The sequence below is a fragment of the Poecilia mexicana genome, unplaced genomic scaffold (assembly GCF_051168715.1).
Source record: "Poecilia mexicana isolate PSO_F unplaced genomic scaffold, ASM5116871v1 scaffold_11, whole genome shotgun sequence".
In the NCBI taxonomy this organism is placed as follows: Eukaryota; Metazoa; Chordata; class Actinopteri; order Cyprinodontiformes; family Poeciliidae; genus Poecilia; species Poecilia mexicana.
Genome location: NW_028263380.1, coordinates 25,311,910 through 25,325,834, shown reverse-complemented (window position 1 = coordinate 25,325,834; position 13,925 = coordinate 25,311,910). Strand labels below are relative to the sequence as shown.

Here is a 13,925-nt window from a genome sequence, read left to right as displayed (position 1 = left end):
TGGAAGAAGAAAGCATTGACTTGGTGATACTCTGAGTCGGCCACAATGCTGTGCTTCCAGCGAGAACAGGAGCGGCTAAGCCACTTCCGAACCTCCCACACACCCTGCACACCGCCCGGCTGAAAGGGAGCTTTGTTTTCTGCAAAAGAACAATTCAAATCTGCGGCTCAGATTTCCCACGGATTTTCTAAATGTAGATTCCTCGCTGTCATTTGGTTAAAGAGAATATGTTAGTTTTAATCATGTCTTGTTGTGAAGCTCAATATAGTGATAATCCATCTAATTCCTCTGACAAAGAAAAGGATTTTCACCAATAGAGAAGCTGTTGAGTGCAACACTGAAAGCAAATCGAGGAGAAATCAACACAACTTCTGACACCTTCATCATGGAGAGTTTCAGTTTGTGGACGTGTTTGATCAGTTTGTGAAAGAAAGTCCCAACCAAGACAGCAACGGTCAAACCCAAGAGCAAAACCAACCCTGATCCAGAAACGTCATGAGACAGGAAAGGAAAAAGGAGATAAGAACTTCAGGAAAGTGTTAGTAAATGTATTTGTTGCTGATGGAAGGTGGGAAAAGGGTAAGAAAGAAAAGCAAACCTCTGCAAACTGGCTCACACCAACTTGAACCCTTTGGAAAAATGTAGAAATCCCAAAACAATCCCAACACCGGAGCGTCCACCGCAGGGCCAAGGCAGTGCGATAACGGCCTCCTTCACAGTTAATCACCTCCAGCTGAGTTCTGGCTGCACAGACTCAACTTCAGCACATAGATTTCATTTTAAAAGTTACAAGTATTGGCCCTTATCGTGCAATTTGGCCCTACTGTGGGGAAATAGCCAATCAAAAGCCTCCGCCGGCCCCTGCTGACAGCGAGCAGCAAACAGATCAGAACCCCCACAGCGATCAGATCAGCTCTGATCCCAGCATGTGAGAGTTTCCAAAAATGAAATCTGCATGCATGTGTGCAGGTGTGTGTGAGTGGTGGGGGAGGGTGGAGGACATGTTGAGCCTTCAAACGTTTTTCTGCATCAAGTTGCGCTGCAGAAACGGCGGATGTGGGGTTTGGTGTTAACGGCGTCTTTGTGTGTTTGGGAGGTTTTGTTCGGACTCACCGATGACGAACGTGGTGAGCGTTTTCCTGCTGGCGCCGTGCTTGTTCTTGACCTCGCAGGTGAAGGTGGTGTTGACGGCGTCGTCCACCTTCCTCACCGTCAGCTTGTTTTGCTCCACCACCACCGTGTCCGGCAGCGAGCCCGAAGCCCTGGGAACGACCAAGCAGGAAGACAGGACGGGGTTAATACGAGGACAGAGCCACCCGTCGTCCATCTGCTGGACTTTACAGGTTAATCTGTGCTGTCTAGATGTGCAGTGTGTGCTGCTCACGTTGTCCAGGTGATGGTGGTGGGCTCGGGGTTGGCCGTGGCATGGCAGAACAGAACCGCGTCAGAGCGACCAACGTACCAGTTGTGGTCGTAACCGTCGATGGTGACGGTGGGAGGGTCTGGAAGTGAAAGCTGTGCTTAATTACAATAAACAAACGGATCATTTGACACCTTTCACAGTGCAGTCCTGTTCATTGTTTTACAGACTGATGCGGTTTAACTTTTTAAACATTGGCACAGTTTCTGTGATGGTTGTGTCTGGTTGCTCCTGGTGTTTTAAGGTTTCCGTTTTATCAGGGGAAAGTTTCTGAGGGAGCTGCAAAGATGGGTGAATTTCAGGGTAACTCTCCGTCTTTATTGAAGACTTGCAAGAAGAAAGGCAGTTTTGAAACAAATAAAAGGAAGTTTTGCAGTTTGCCAGTATACGTGAACACACCATCCCCATGGTAAAGCATGGTGGTGGAAGCATCATGCTGTGGAGATACTTCCAGCAGAAATATATATACGCTTTAGATCAAAGCATATCCATCTGCTGGTGTAGTTCAGACCTAAATCCATCAGTTTGAGGTGAAACGTGGACATGAATATTCAGACACGTAATTGAGCAGAATAAAATAAGTCTGTAGATCTGAATACAAATGAATGCCACACTTTAAAATGTTTAATTCAATAATAAAAACATTTTGTGGTGCTTTGTCTTAATATGTGACATAAAATGCAGATGAAGTACTTGAAGGTTTGTGACTAACTTAATGAATTCTGGAAAGGTCCAAAGGTGCAAATACTTTTGCACTCTCCTGTTGGGCCATTTTATTTGAAACAACACAATGTTTGTGGTGAGGGTCAAATAAGGAAGAAATGTGAGAAAATAAGACATGAGTTCATGATGTGTCCACATGTTGCATCACAGCTCCAGTAAAATGGCCTTCAGACAGCTGATCTCCAACTGCAGCTCATAAAAATCTCAATAAGAACAACTGACGAATGTCGACCTTTCCTCTGAAAATCAAAAGTGAGGAGAAAATGTGTTAAATTTACAATCAATCTGAGCTTTGGGACATTCTGCCCTTCATGCTTTTGCAACCATGCATTCTTTATACATGCATGGCTGCATGCTGTTTCCCACGTATTTATGCAGCTCATGTTTATCACACGTCTCACTTATATTCATGCTGAATCGGCCTCTAACATCCTATTAAAGATGAGCAGGACGTTCAGCGGGAAGCGTTTCCTTCCTATGTTGCTGCATGAAGACAGAACTTTATATGGTTTTTGTTTATGTGCATTCAGTCACTGCTACCAACAGTCTGATGGGCAGCTTGAATGTCGAAGTGATTCACTGTGAATGTTTTGATAAAAAAAACTGAACAATCTGTCAAGTTTTTACAACTTAAAAGATATCAGATTGGAAGTGAAAAAAGTGGATTGGTGCATTTCTAATTGAACTATAATGCAATAACTTATTTTCACCCTACATACGACTGATTCAAACCCCTCGTCGGTCGTTTTCTGCCTCTGTGAAGAAGAATCTGTGTTTGACTCAGTGTTTGTTTTATGTAACTTACACTCCACTGAGAGCTTCAGAACCTCAGTCCACGGCCGGTCCTGGGTCTTCTGGTCGACCAGACAGGTCACCTCTCTGCCGTTGTCCTCCGCCGTCGGGACCAGCCTGTACTCGCTCCGAACCGTCACTGTGCCGTCCGGCCCGTTCGTGGAGCTGGTGGAGTGGTTGCCGCCGACCGATGCCAGCCACTTGATGGTGGCGGCCGGTTTCCCGTCCGCAGCCTCGCAGTGGGCCACCATCACCGACTTGCTGCCAGCCTGGACCGTCACGGCTTTGGCCGAGTTCTTGGGCTTGGCTGGCGTCGCAGAAAATGGGGAGAAGGTGGGAGCAAAGAGGGGAAGAGAAACCGTGGCGATAAGAACACAGATGGTCCAAAATCCAAAAAGAGTGGCACAGAATGAAAAAGGTAAAAAAAAAACAAAAAAAAAACAGTTTGTGTAAAAGAGTTGAGAAAGGAAGAAAGAAGGAAGAGATGGAGAGAAAGAGGAAAAGATTATCAGTTTCATGTGTTTATACTTTCTCTACTTTGCTTTAGCTTTCAGCTTGAATTCAAAGAACAAATCAAGGAATATTGCATGATTTTGACTAATACTTTGGTGCAAACTGATAACGCTGCATAAAAACACACAAAAAATATCCAAGTTAGAAAATTTTACAAAAAAACTTACAAAACCAATTAATAAATACAGTAAATATTAAACTTTTTTAATCATTTTAGGGCATGAAAGTAGTAAAATACCACCAATGCACCAGCAAAGTTTCAATATAATACACAATTATTACAACAGAAAACAATTTTGGAAATTGAATGCCATATTGCAATAACACTTAAAAAAATGCCACATTGAACCACCAAAACTTTACAATGTTCTCTTCTTTTGTTTGGACCCTGAATTTTTAAATGTATTTTCACTGCAGTAACTTCATCTCATAGTGGGGGAAACATCTTGAATGAGATCATTATTGGTATTCCTGCTGTTATACTTTTGCTAATAAATTAAATAATTTTTTTATAATGCCCTTAACATCTTGAGATCTCAAAGGCCCTCTCATCAATATGCATTTGCAATAAAAAAAAACTATTAAGACAAATGAAACGCATATTAAACCAAAAGATTGTTTAAAAGTGAAGTACAATGACCAAATAACAGCGCTTTGCTCCCAGGGACAAAATAAATGGCGGCTTTCTCACATCAAGTTCAGCTGTCTGCCAGCAGCAAACAGTCTTCACAGTCTGACCTTCAAGGGAACACAGGAACACTTCAGAGCCAAAAGGAAAAACTGCTGCTGTTATTTCTGTCAGTCCAGTTTGGGTTTGTTTCCTTTGTGCAAACATGACCTGCTCCTCTAGAAGTGACCTGTTCTTCTGGAAGTGTCACAGTTGAACAAAGAAGATTTTTATCGAAAAAGTAACTCCTCTAGTAAGTTAGTAAAGTTAATTTATAAAGCACATTTTGTTGAATCAAAGTCAAAAAGATGCTGTACAACAAAAATCACAACCAAAATGCACAAAGTGAGAAAAGAAGCATAACAAAGACAGTAAAATCATGACATAAAAGCCTGAGAAAACAAAACAGTTCTCAGCTGGTCCTTAGAAATCCTCCAGTCAGGAAAGTAAAGCTGCAGGGCCATTAAGACCCACAGAGTGAAAGCCTGGTTCACACAGGAAGACCTTTATGCCAATTTCCTGACAATCTTAAGAATGCCCTGATTATCAGGATGGCTCTTAACTTAATCTCAAGAGAGATTTCTGCAGGGTGAGGCGTGTTGAGAGAGATCTGGTCCTGTTTGGACATTGGGATCTCTTTGATCTAAAATCAGGGATATTCAACATGTTGGATCATCTTGACTCGATTTCACAGGGTGTGGTTTCCTCCGAGGACGAACAAGAACACGACCTGTTGAATGTGACAGAAACACAGAGGGGAATCCAAAATAAATGCCATGGTGCACCAGAAAGTCCGGTGGACAGAGAACTTCTGTCCTGTTTCTCTGTTAAAAATAGTTCAAACTATCACCACTGCTTCTTCCCAGTCAGCCATGCTTGTTTACGCTGAACTCATGATGAGTTCTGTGAAATGTGGCGTCTGGTATGTGAATGTGTGTGTGTGAAATCGGTCTGTGTGTGTGTTGTGCTCTCTGCCATGTGATTGTATTGTATGACAAAGCCTGTTATACCTGCGATTTTTTTATTAACATGTGTGAGGTGCGTCAGGTTTTGAAAATCGGCCGACAATTTTACATTCTTGCCGTGTAAACCAGGCACAGCTTCCAGACCTGAAACTGATGATCTGTCCTGACTGGTAAAAACAGCATTACAGGAATGCAAATGCGATGACACAAATGTGTGAATAATGTTCTCTAGATATCATATATTTAAAGTTCCTGAGCTAAAACCAGCCACCAGAGGTGAGAGCATCTCTTTATATTCATGCACACATCTCTGTATCCTTTTCATATTTGATGCACGACATATAACAAGTGGCATCTGCAGAGTCTGGTTTCCTTACATGTTGATATAAAGTTTGGGCAAATAGTTCCTTCAAATTAGAGGATTTCACTTTGATTAATCCGAGTCATTCAGGTGTGTGGAAGCACATTTCCAACAGGCTGTCTTATCGCTGCAAGAAGAACAGCAGCCATCTGGTGTCTCAAACATACAGCTGTGTCGCAATAAATTAGAATATCCTCAAAAAGTTGCTTTTTTATCTCACTCATTTAATTTAAAAACAGAACTCAGACATTTAGAGCATGGAATAGATATATTTAATCTTACTTTTGGTTAATTTAGATGATTCCTGATGAAAATCTTAAAACGTACGTCCATGTCCTGTACGGTCTGCGCTGATAACTTGGTTGCGTCTCTCTGTGCATCACTGCGATGTGACATGGGGCCGATGAGCTTCTGTTGGTTTAATAATGACCTTCATCAGCTGTGGCGTCTCGTCTTCCTCTGGACAATCAACCAGTGATGCCCTGGTTACTAGAGCCAGTATTGGTACTTTTGGCATAGTGAACCGATGGCAAACAGTAGAAATGTTTTTAACATGTAATTTCTAATCAAATTAAATTAAAAACATGTAATATTTTCCCAGAGTTCACGCGACTTTTGTTTCATTATATTCTGAGAGATGCCCATCTGGCCTTTCTGTCACAAACAAACTTGTAGTTGACGGAAACACTTCAGTATATTTATTATTCGTAGTAATAAAGTAATGCCCTCTACATGAACTGTTCATTTATCGCCTCATACAAACATGATGTCTAAAACCCTGGATCATTATTAATCCACACAGCTCAGGTCATCAATGCCATAAACTTCAGTTTTACTTATATGATTGAGTAGATGGATGTGATTTAAGACGGCATGTTTCACTAGCAAATTTCACATGGATGTCTGTCTACATAAAAAACTAAATGATCATATTTATGGTTAGACATAACATCTTGATTAAATGACCTCCAGAGTCCTGTTAATTCAGCAAAATTCTCATTTATTCCCATAATTGTTATGATTTCATAAATTTTCAAGCTCTGCTTCTCATTAAAGATCATTAAAGCTGTTATTTCCTGTTTACTCTTTTCCACCAAACTTTTTACTTCCACTAAACTTTCCATGATTATACCTGGATACAGCAGCAACCTTATGCATTATTGTGTGGATCATAACATGAACAGAATATTTGTGTATTAAAAATATTTAATTGTTCTGATTCAACATTTGAATTTTGATCTACTTTAAGCACCAATCAGACATAAACAGCAGAAGTAGACCACTCTGTGTGTAGAGAAGCTATTTGTGAGTTTGTGAATTAAATGACCAAAATAAATCACCTTTTCAAATGGTATCCTAATTCAGTGATGTTCACATGTAACTGCACCGTTGGAGCAGTTACAGATAATCACTAAAAGATTTTACTCTAAAGGATCTTTGGCTCAGTCGACATGCCTGTCGGCTTGCTGATAAGCAGTTTAAATTGGACGGTTTATTGATGGAGCCACATCTCATCCAATCCGGAATGAGATGATAAAACCTTCCTCGTTTTCAGTTTTTTTTCTTAATTCTGCGCTGCGCTGGTGTTTTGGAAGAGACGGCTGAATTTCCCTCTCTGATGTGAGCCTGTCAATCACCTGCAGCTCTGACTCTGGTCAGAGTTCGACATCAGAACCTCGCCTCTGGCTTTGTGCTGCGTGTCATGTATCACTTCTTTGATACCAGCATCAATGACACGTCGAAGCTGCTGCCTGCTGCGCAGATTGGCCCCTGTTTCATCATGGGGTTGTAAATTTTTCAATCTTGTTGAGTTCTTATAGAAGAACTGCCAGAGTCCAGACGTTTGGCTCCACCTCGCTGCCTGAACCGTCTGCCGAGGTGACAGGACAGCGAGCCGTCACGGATGGAGAGGAAACATTTCAGCCTTGTTCCCCGGAACGGACTTAAAATAAGCCAGAACTGCTATTGTGAGGCTCTTGTCAAGATGAGTGACAGAGCCAAGGTGGAGACGTGTAATTATTGGAGATAATTAAATTCTGGAGTGTGGTAAAGAGAATCAGTGTCATAAGAAGAACAGGGGAGCGGCACCATCTGTCCCATCTATATGCAACTAAGAAAGAATTTCAGTTTTTTTAAGTTACATTCCCACTACTGCTTGAATTTATTATCAAATATTTTATTATTCCATCTCCTACTCCTTCCTGTTAACCCTCTTTGCATGTGACTTCAGAGTTGCTCTGTAATAGAAAAGCACATGGAGAAATTGTCTCAACATGAGGGTACGGCACTGAGAACACTAATAAAACAGGTGAGAAACTGATAGAAACGAGACACAGCTGTAATTAAATTATGTAACAAATGCAGGGTGAGATGGAAAAATGAAGAAATATGTTTAAAGAGTCACAGAGCAGAAAGGATGAAAAAAAAAAAAAAGAACAGCTGAATGGCTTTTGATTGATCTGGAGGCTTAAAGACGTCAGGAGAATCTGTCCATGATGCTTTCCGTGACGTTGCATCCAATCGAGCAGCTTCGACTCTTTACCTCAGCCTGAGGTTTTCTATCAGCACAGCGGTTAGGTTAAACAAACAGAGCTCACTGACGGCTGGAAAGCCCGCTTACATTTATTTACACTGTTTGTTCCTGTACAAACACTGCAACACATTCTAATAATGACTAAAACCCACACAGGATTTTGGTGATAGTCTGAAAATACACTAAAAAACAACTACTGATGGTGTAAGTTTATCTTAAACGTAAAGGCTATTTGTCAGATTGGATGGTTAATCTGACATGACATGATTCATCTAATAAAATGAAATATCTAAAGTAACATCACTTGACAGGCAATAATTAAATTAAGTTTATTTATATGATGCCAATTCACAACTGTAGATTCAGCATAATATAAAGAAAAATATAATAAGATCAATCTAAATACACACAATATTATAGTTAAACAGTCAAGTTCAGCTTATTATGATTATTGGTAAAAATGTAAGAAAGGTAAAGCTACTATTCCAATAACATTTGCCTAATAGAACAAATAATAGAGTTTAACCATTATAAGCTTATTCTCAGCCCTGCAAGTAAAATCAGTTTTATATATGTGACAAACAAATTTTGAAATGTTGCTCAAACATCACATTTAAGGGAAAAAACAATTTATTTTATAATCTTAAGGGGGAAAAAACAATATATTTTATAATCTTAAGGGGGAAAAAACAAACATTTCCAGATAACTGGATGCTGTAAATAGTGAACAAAATGTGGATTTTGAGGGAGAAGTTCTGACTTACTTTTAATACTTCACACCAGATGGGATTAAAATTTTCAGATAAGTTTGAGATGGTAACATTGCTACTCATGGTAATATTAGGAAAGATTTTGTCAATTGAAACAAGATTTCAGTGAAACATGTTGAAGTTCAGGCGTCAGTCAACTAGGAACTCACTGCATAGTTAGTAAATACACACCTATCTTTTGCTCAATCATGTGTGTATACTACACACTTTAATTAGTAGGTACATAATTAACATTATGAGCACATAATTTATGTTAGAACAGGTCAACGAAGCTAATCATTAAGTCACAAATACAAATATAAACACTGATAAAGACACAGTTTGGTAGAGAAAACAGCTCAACACATTTCCCAGGTAAAGACAACATGAACCTTCGCCCTGATGATAACTCAACCATTTCCTCCCTGATGCCTCCAGGCTAGTGGGCTGCGCTGGTGTGTGGCTCTTAAAATTGAAACTGATATGTTAGCAAATCAGATTAAAGCAACCCATGAGCCTGGCTTTATGTTAGCTGGTAAATGTGACCCATGCAGTTTCAGCAAAATAAAAAATAATCATGTAGAACAACAGGATCATGTGGGGTTTTAAATAGAAAATCTGATCAGCGTGTGACGCCTGGTAGCGCGCCGCGTCTTCAGAGCAGATCAAACAAAAGGCTGGGGACACATATTGATGTTTCCTCCCTCTCTCCATTTCTAAACATGGCATCTCTCACCGCTGTACTGTGATGAAGGGCGGTCAGGTGATTTATTCTGTTATTTTCTACTTTGTTGAATGCATTGTCAAAAATCGATACATGCTTCTAGATCCTGCGAAGGCTTTAGAATCCATGTCTCACCAGCTGCCCGGGTTCATAAAACTCTCCCCTCAGCCTGACACCCCCCTGCACACATTTACACAGGTTGTCATGAAAACATCTGTTTGTGTCTGAACTCCATGTCAACGTATAACAACACATGAATATTCAACATGGGAATCTTTTATCCTGCATCATTGCATGCGTAACGTTTTGACAACTCATTACTGGCCTCTGGAAATGTTACCAGACAATAACTTGGGCCTGAGATTAATTTAGATGGCCTCAATGAACCATCCAATCGTCTAAAAGGCATTAATTAGAAATCATTTTTACCATCACTGAGATGCAAGAAGAAAAAAGAAGCCACACAGATATTAGAAACATCTAAAGGTCCCACATTTAAAGGCTATTTATGCTCAATTTGAGGTTCCTTTCATGAGCATAAGCTTTCAATCATGTGGTTATTTTACATCTGCAGATGTAACAAACAAAACAAGATGGATGTTGCTATTGTAGTTTTAACCTGCTGGTGAGCTCAGATTCTGACATCTTGTGTTAAATGAAGCATTTCTAGCAATTTGACTTTTAATTTGAAAATCTAAAAAAACAAAAAAAATGAAAAGAGGAAAAAGAAGACTACACGGTGGGACAGCTGGTAGAAAAGAAGGTCCTGGGTTCGAATTCTGACCTACTTTAGTCTCCATGGAGTTCACATGTTCTCCCTGTGCATCTCCGGGTCTCTCCAGATACTCCGACTTTCTCCCACATTACAAAAACATGACTGCTTCGGGTCTTGTTTGAGTTAATATATCAGAAAAAAGTTTGATTTTAGCCTTCAATAAACATTTCCTCTTGGGGGAACCAAAGATGCTTCCAGGTAATGTTTTCCTGTACGTTCTGGCTCTTTATCTATTTTGAATCGACCGGGACGATCCTGAAGCTTTTCAGTCGTTTTATGACTTTCTTGCTGGAGAAGATATGACTGGGCACAAATTCGTTCCAACGCCAAACTTAAAATTGGACTAAAAGAGATTTATGTGACTGACGAGAAGTGAAATGGGTCTAAAAGTGCAAATACAAACATAGCAGCAAAATCTCATGGCTGCTAGAGCTTCACATTGTGTCGAACGTCCAACAGTCACTGCAATATCATTGTGTGCAAAATCACAATCACAAAGGACTGGATGCAAGACTTTGATGGATACAACATTTGATGTGCTATCTATTCATTGTCTCCCTATTGATAATATATTGTTGAGTGGGTCTTCAACAACATGAGGATTTATTTAATGACTCAGTCTCGTTTGGTGAAGTGGTCTAGTCATAATAACTTGGTTAATGGTCAAACTTGCTCAAGTCCTGATCACTTCCTCTCAGTGCTTATATGCCTCATCGGCGCCCAAAACCTCTTATGCATTATGAGTTTGCTCAGATTTACCAGATTGTGATTTTGTGTGCAACTATAACTAACAGCTTCTGTTGTCAGGGGAACGTTTGTCACACCAAAAAACGCCTTCAGCCACTACAGCTTTATAAGAAATTCAACCAGCAAGCCAAACAAATAAATCCAAACAGGATAGCTTCTGAAATAATTCAGCAGGAAAAAACACCATTTATTTCCCCTCAGTGAAGTCAGCTCCACTCCATTCACCTGAATGTACATTAACATCCTCGTCTGAAACAGCGGCTGTATGAACGCACATATACCAGACCTCTAATGTACTGCACTCGCCCTCACCTGCAATCATATTTCTGTCTTGCTGGCTTTGCTAAATTCAATAAGATGCAATATATTTGGCTGCTACTTATTACGTGTGGTCCCCATCCAAGATGATATCCCATCAATCACTGCCACGCCAGAGATTTTTTTAAATTCACACTCCAACAAGAGCTAACAAGATTGGCTGGCTGTGCTGCTCTAACCAATAAGTGCTGTTAGGATTATGTATTCATACTAAAATAAGTCATGATACAATCGGGGAGCCCGTGGTTCAATATCCAATACAACGTAATATGATTGGCTTCCAGCAGCCGTGGGGTCTAATGTGATTGGCTCATATGGATTGCATTTCCAAGAAGATAGAATATGACTGTTCTCCAGTGACTTCGAGGTATTCAGTTTGCCAAATGCTTTCAGTCGGGCCAGGTTCAGTCTCAGGGAGTTTGGCACCGCCTCAGATCCACACAAAAAGACAACCGAGCTTTCCAGCAGGTATTTCCCAGTCTGCCTCCACTTGGTGCCAACAGAAACAGCAGTTGGGAGGCTTAGCCCAGATCCTTCTGTGCATAAGCCAGGAAATATCTCCATATTCCTTTTACAGAACAACAACAAAATATGCATCTTCTGTGTACTTAGTTCTCTGGGACGGATAGCCCTACGACCTACTGACCCTCTGAATAGGATGTAATGCTCTTTAGAAAACGGCCAACTGCTCCGTGACAGACGTCAAAACAACTTAAACACTCCTGTAAAAATACAAACAGCTGCTAACATAATATCCCTTCTATTCATTTCATTTCACTTTAAAAATGGCGGATGCTGCACAAACAGACAAGGATGTGAACCAAACGTGTCACTTTGTCTTAAACCTTTAATGAGGAAAGAAGACGGTGATGGACAGCAACCGTCAATTATTAGGACAGGCAGCCCTCAGTAGATTTACAGAGAACACTTTGACAAGGTAACTAGATTAATGTTCATATTTATCAGCAAGCAAAAATAGTCTGATGCAATTAAATATGTCATTACAGAGAAGCTATGGGTCTAATTATTAGTAGCCCTGCAGAAAATGCCTCAAAATTTGTGGGAAACGCTGAAAAAGCACAAACCTGATCCGGTTACAGCGGTTCTGTTAGGAGGAATGGGTCAAAGTTTCAGTAAACTACAATGAAAAACTTAAAGGATATCCAAAATATCTGGCCAAAGTCATTTGGTTTACAAACCAATTATACAAAATACAGAAAAAAAATTATGTCAAATTCTGAAGTACAATAAAAGCTTCTTATAAAACCATAATTATTCTGGAATTTAGCCCCAAGAAATTATTTTTTTTCTAATCCGAGCTGACAAAATTCAGGAAATGCTTAGTCTGATTTATATCATAAACTGAGGGAAAAAATATATTAGATGTTTGTGCAGGAGACAAAATATCCTGGAATTTAATATGAAAAACAGGTAAGAATTTATTCACAGCCCCCGTTGGAACGATCTTCTCGTCTGCCTCTTTACAATAGAAAAACAGCTTTTTGACCGACTGGTTCAGTGACAGAAATGACTAATAATATGTTCTCTTGCAAAATAAACCAACAAAATAGAAAACAAGGATTCAAAATCCCATCTCTCCCTGAAGAATGAGGGATGGATAAAAGCATCAGGCATCTAGAGAATATTAAACTCCTCTGTCTATTCAGCCCAGGGTCTATTATGTTAGAGCGTTTGTTTCTGCAGAGTGCTGAATGTAGGAGGCTCTTGTTCTTCCAGGACTAATTTTTAATGTGTGCATGCAGCACTTCAGAGAAACAACAAAATGAACAGTTTGTTATTTAAGCACGAAGCCTTCTAAGTTTTTATTTTTATTATTATTTTGGAGATGAAAAAACTCCGGCATCATTCTCCTTTGGACAAGGCAAATGGATAAATAGAAGAAGCCGTCTAAGATTACAAAAAGAATGTGTCGCCTTTTAACACCCACTCAGTTTAAACTACAGAGACGCCAGCCAGCCTCAGTGGCATTTTTCTACTACTCCCATTATTGGCTTTAAGTGTTTGCTGCTTTGCAGTCTGCTGAGATCTGACAATGCAGAGGGTAAAAGCGAACACTGAACAAGCACTTGGCATCTTAGACTTTGCTCCTCAACACATATTGTTCACTTTAAGTATTCAAATACGCTACATTTGCTTTCATAAATTTAATTTTTAAGGCACTGAAGGTTTTGAAATTGTGCCTCAGATTTTCAGTCTTTAAAGTATCCATCCTCTGGTACCAGGTCACAGTTGTTCCCTCTACTATAATGGAACTTGTCTGTCCTGTCCCTGAACCGTCCCGTTAGCTATAAACCGTTGGACGTCTCGTGCCATTTTGTCATTTGTTCCAGTTCTAGCAGGAGTTCCTGCTCTGCTGCTTTGTGCTCATCATTAATCTGTCCTGTTGGGTTTCTGTCCTGGTTCTTGTCGGTTTCCTGTCATGTTGGAGCAGATGCTTCCTGTTAGAGTATTATATACATAATCAGGAAGGGGGACTGAATCCAACTTCTCATCACTTATTAAGGAAGATTTTTTTATTATTATTAAATCAACATGATAATTTTATTACACTTGTATTAAAAATTCAAACAAGATAAATATTGGTTTTGGCTATCAAACTGTAGCACTTTAGTTTCAG

At 39.9% G+C, this 13,925-nt stretch overlaps 1 protein-coding gene across 4 annotated transcripts in view; it reads right to left on the bottom strand.

The window, feature by feature from the left end:
- The window catches only part of pvrl2l (PVR cell adhesion molecule related 2 like), a 318,248-nt gene that overhangs the window by 156,111 nt on the left and 148,212 nt on the right, over positions 1 to 13,925 (bottom strand). For all 4 annotated transcript variants that reach the window (XM_014998419.2, XM_014998496.2, XM_088010488.1 and 1 more), the window contains exons 4-6: positions 2,949 to 3,242; positions 1,385 to 1,502; positions 1,114 to 1,262 (exon numbers count right to left, since the gene is read on the bottom strand). In XM_014998419.2, the coding sequence (XP_014853905.1) occupies positions 1,114 to 1,262; positions 1,385 to 1,502; positions 2,949 to 3,242 (561 nt within the window). The remainder of the gene's footprint in view (positions 1 to 1,113; positions 1,263 to 1,384; positions 1,503 to 2,948; positions 3,243 to 13,925) is intronic.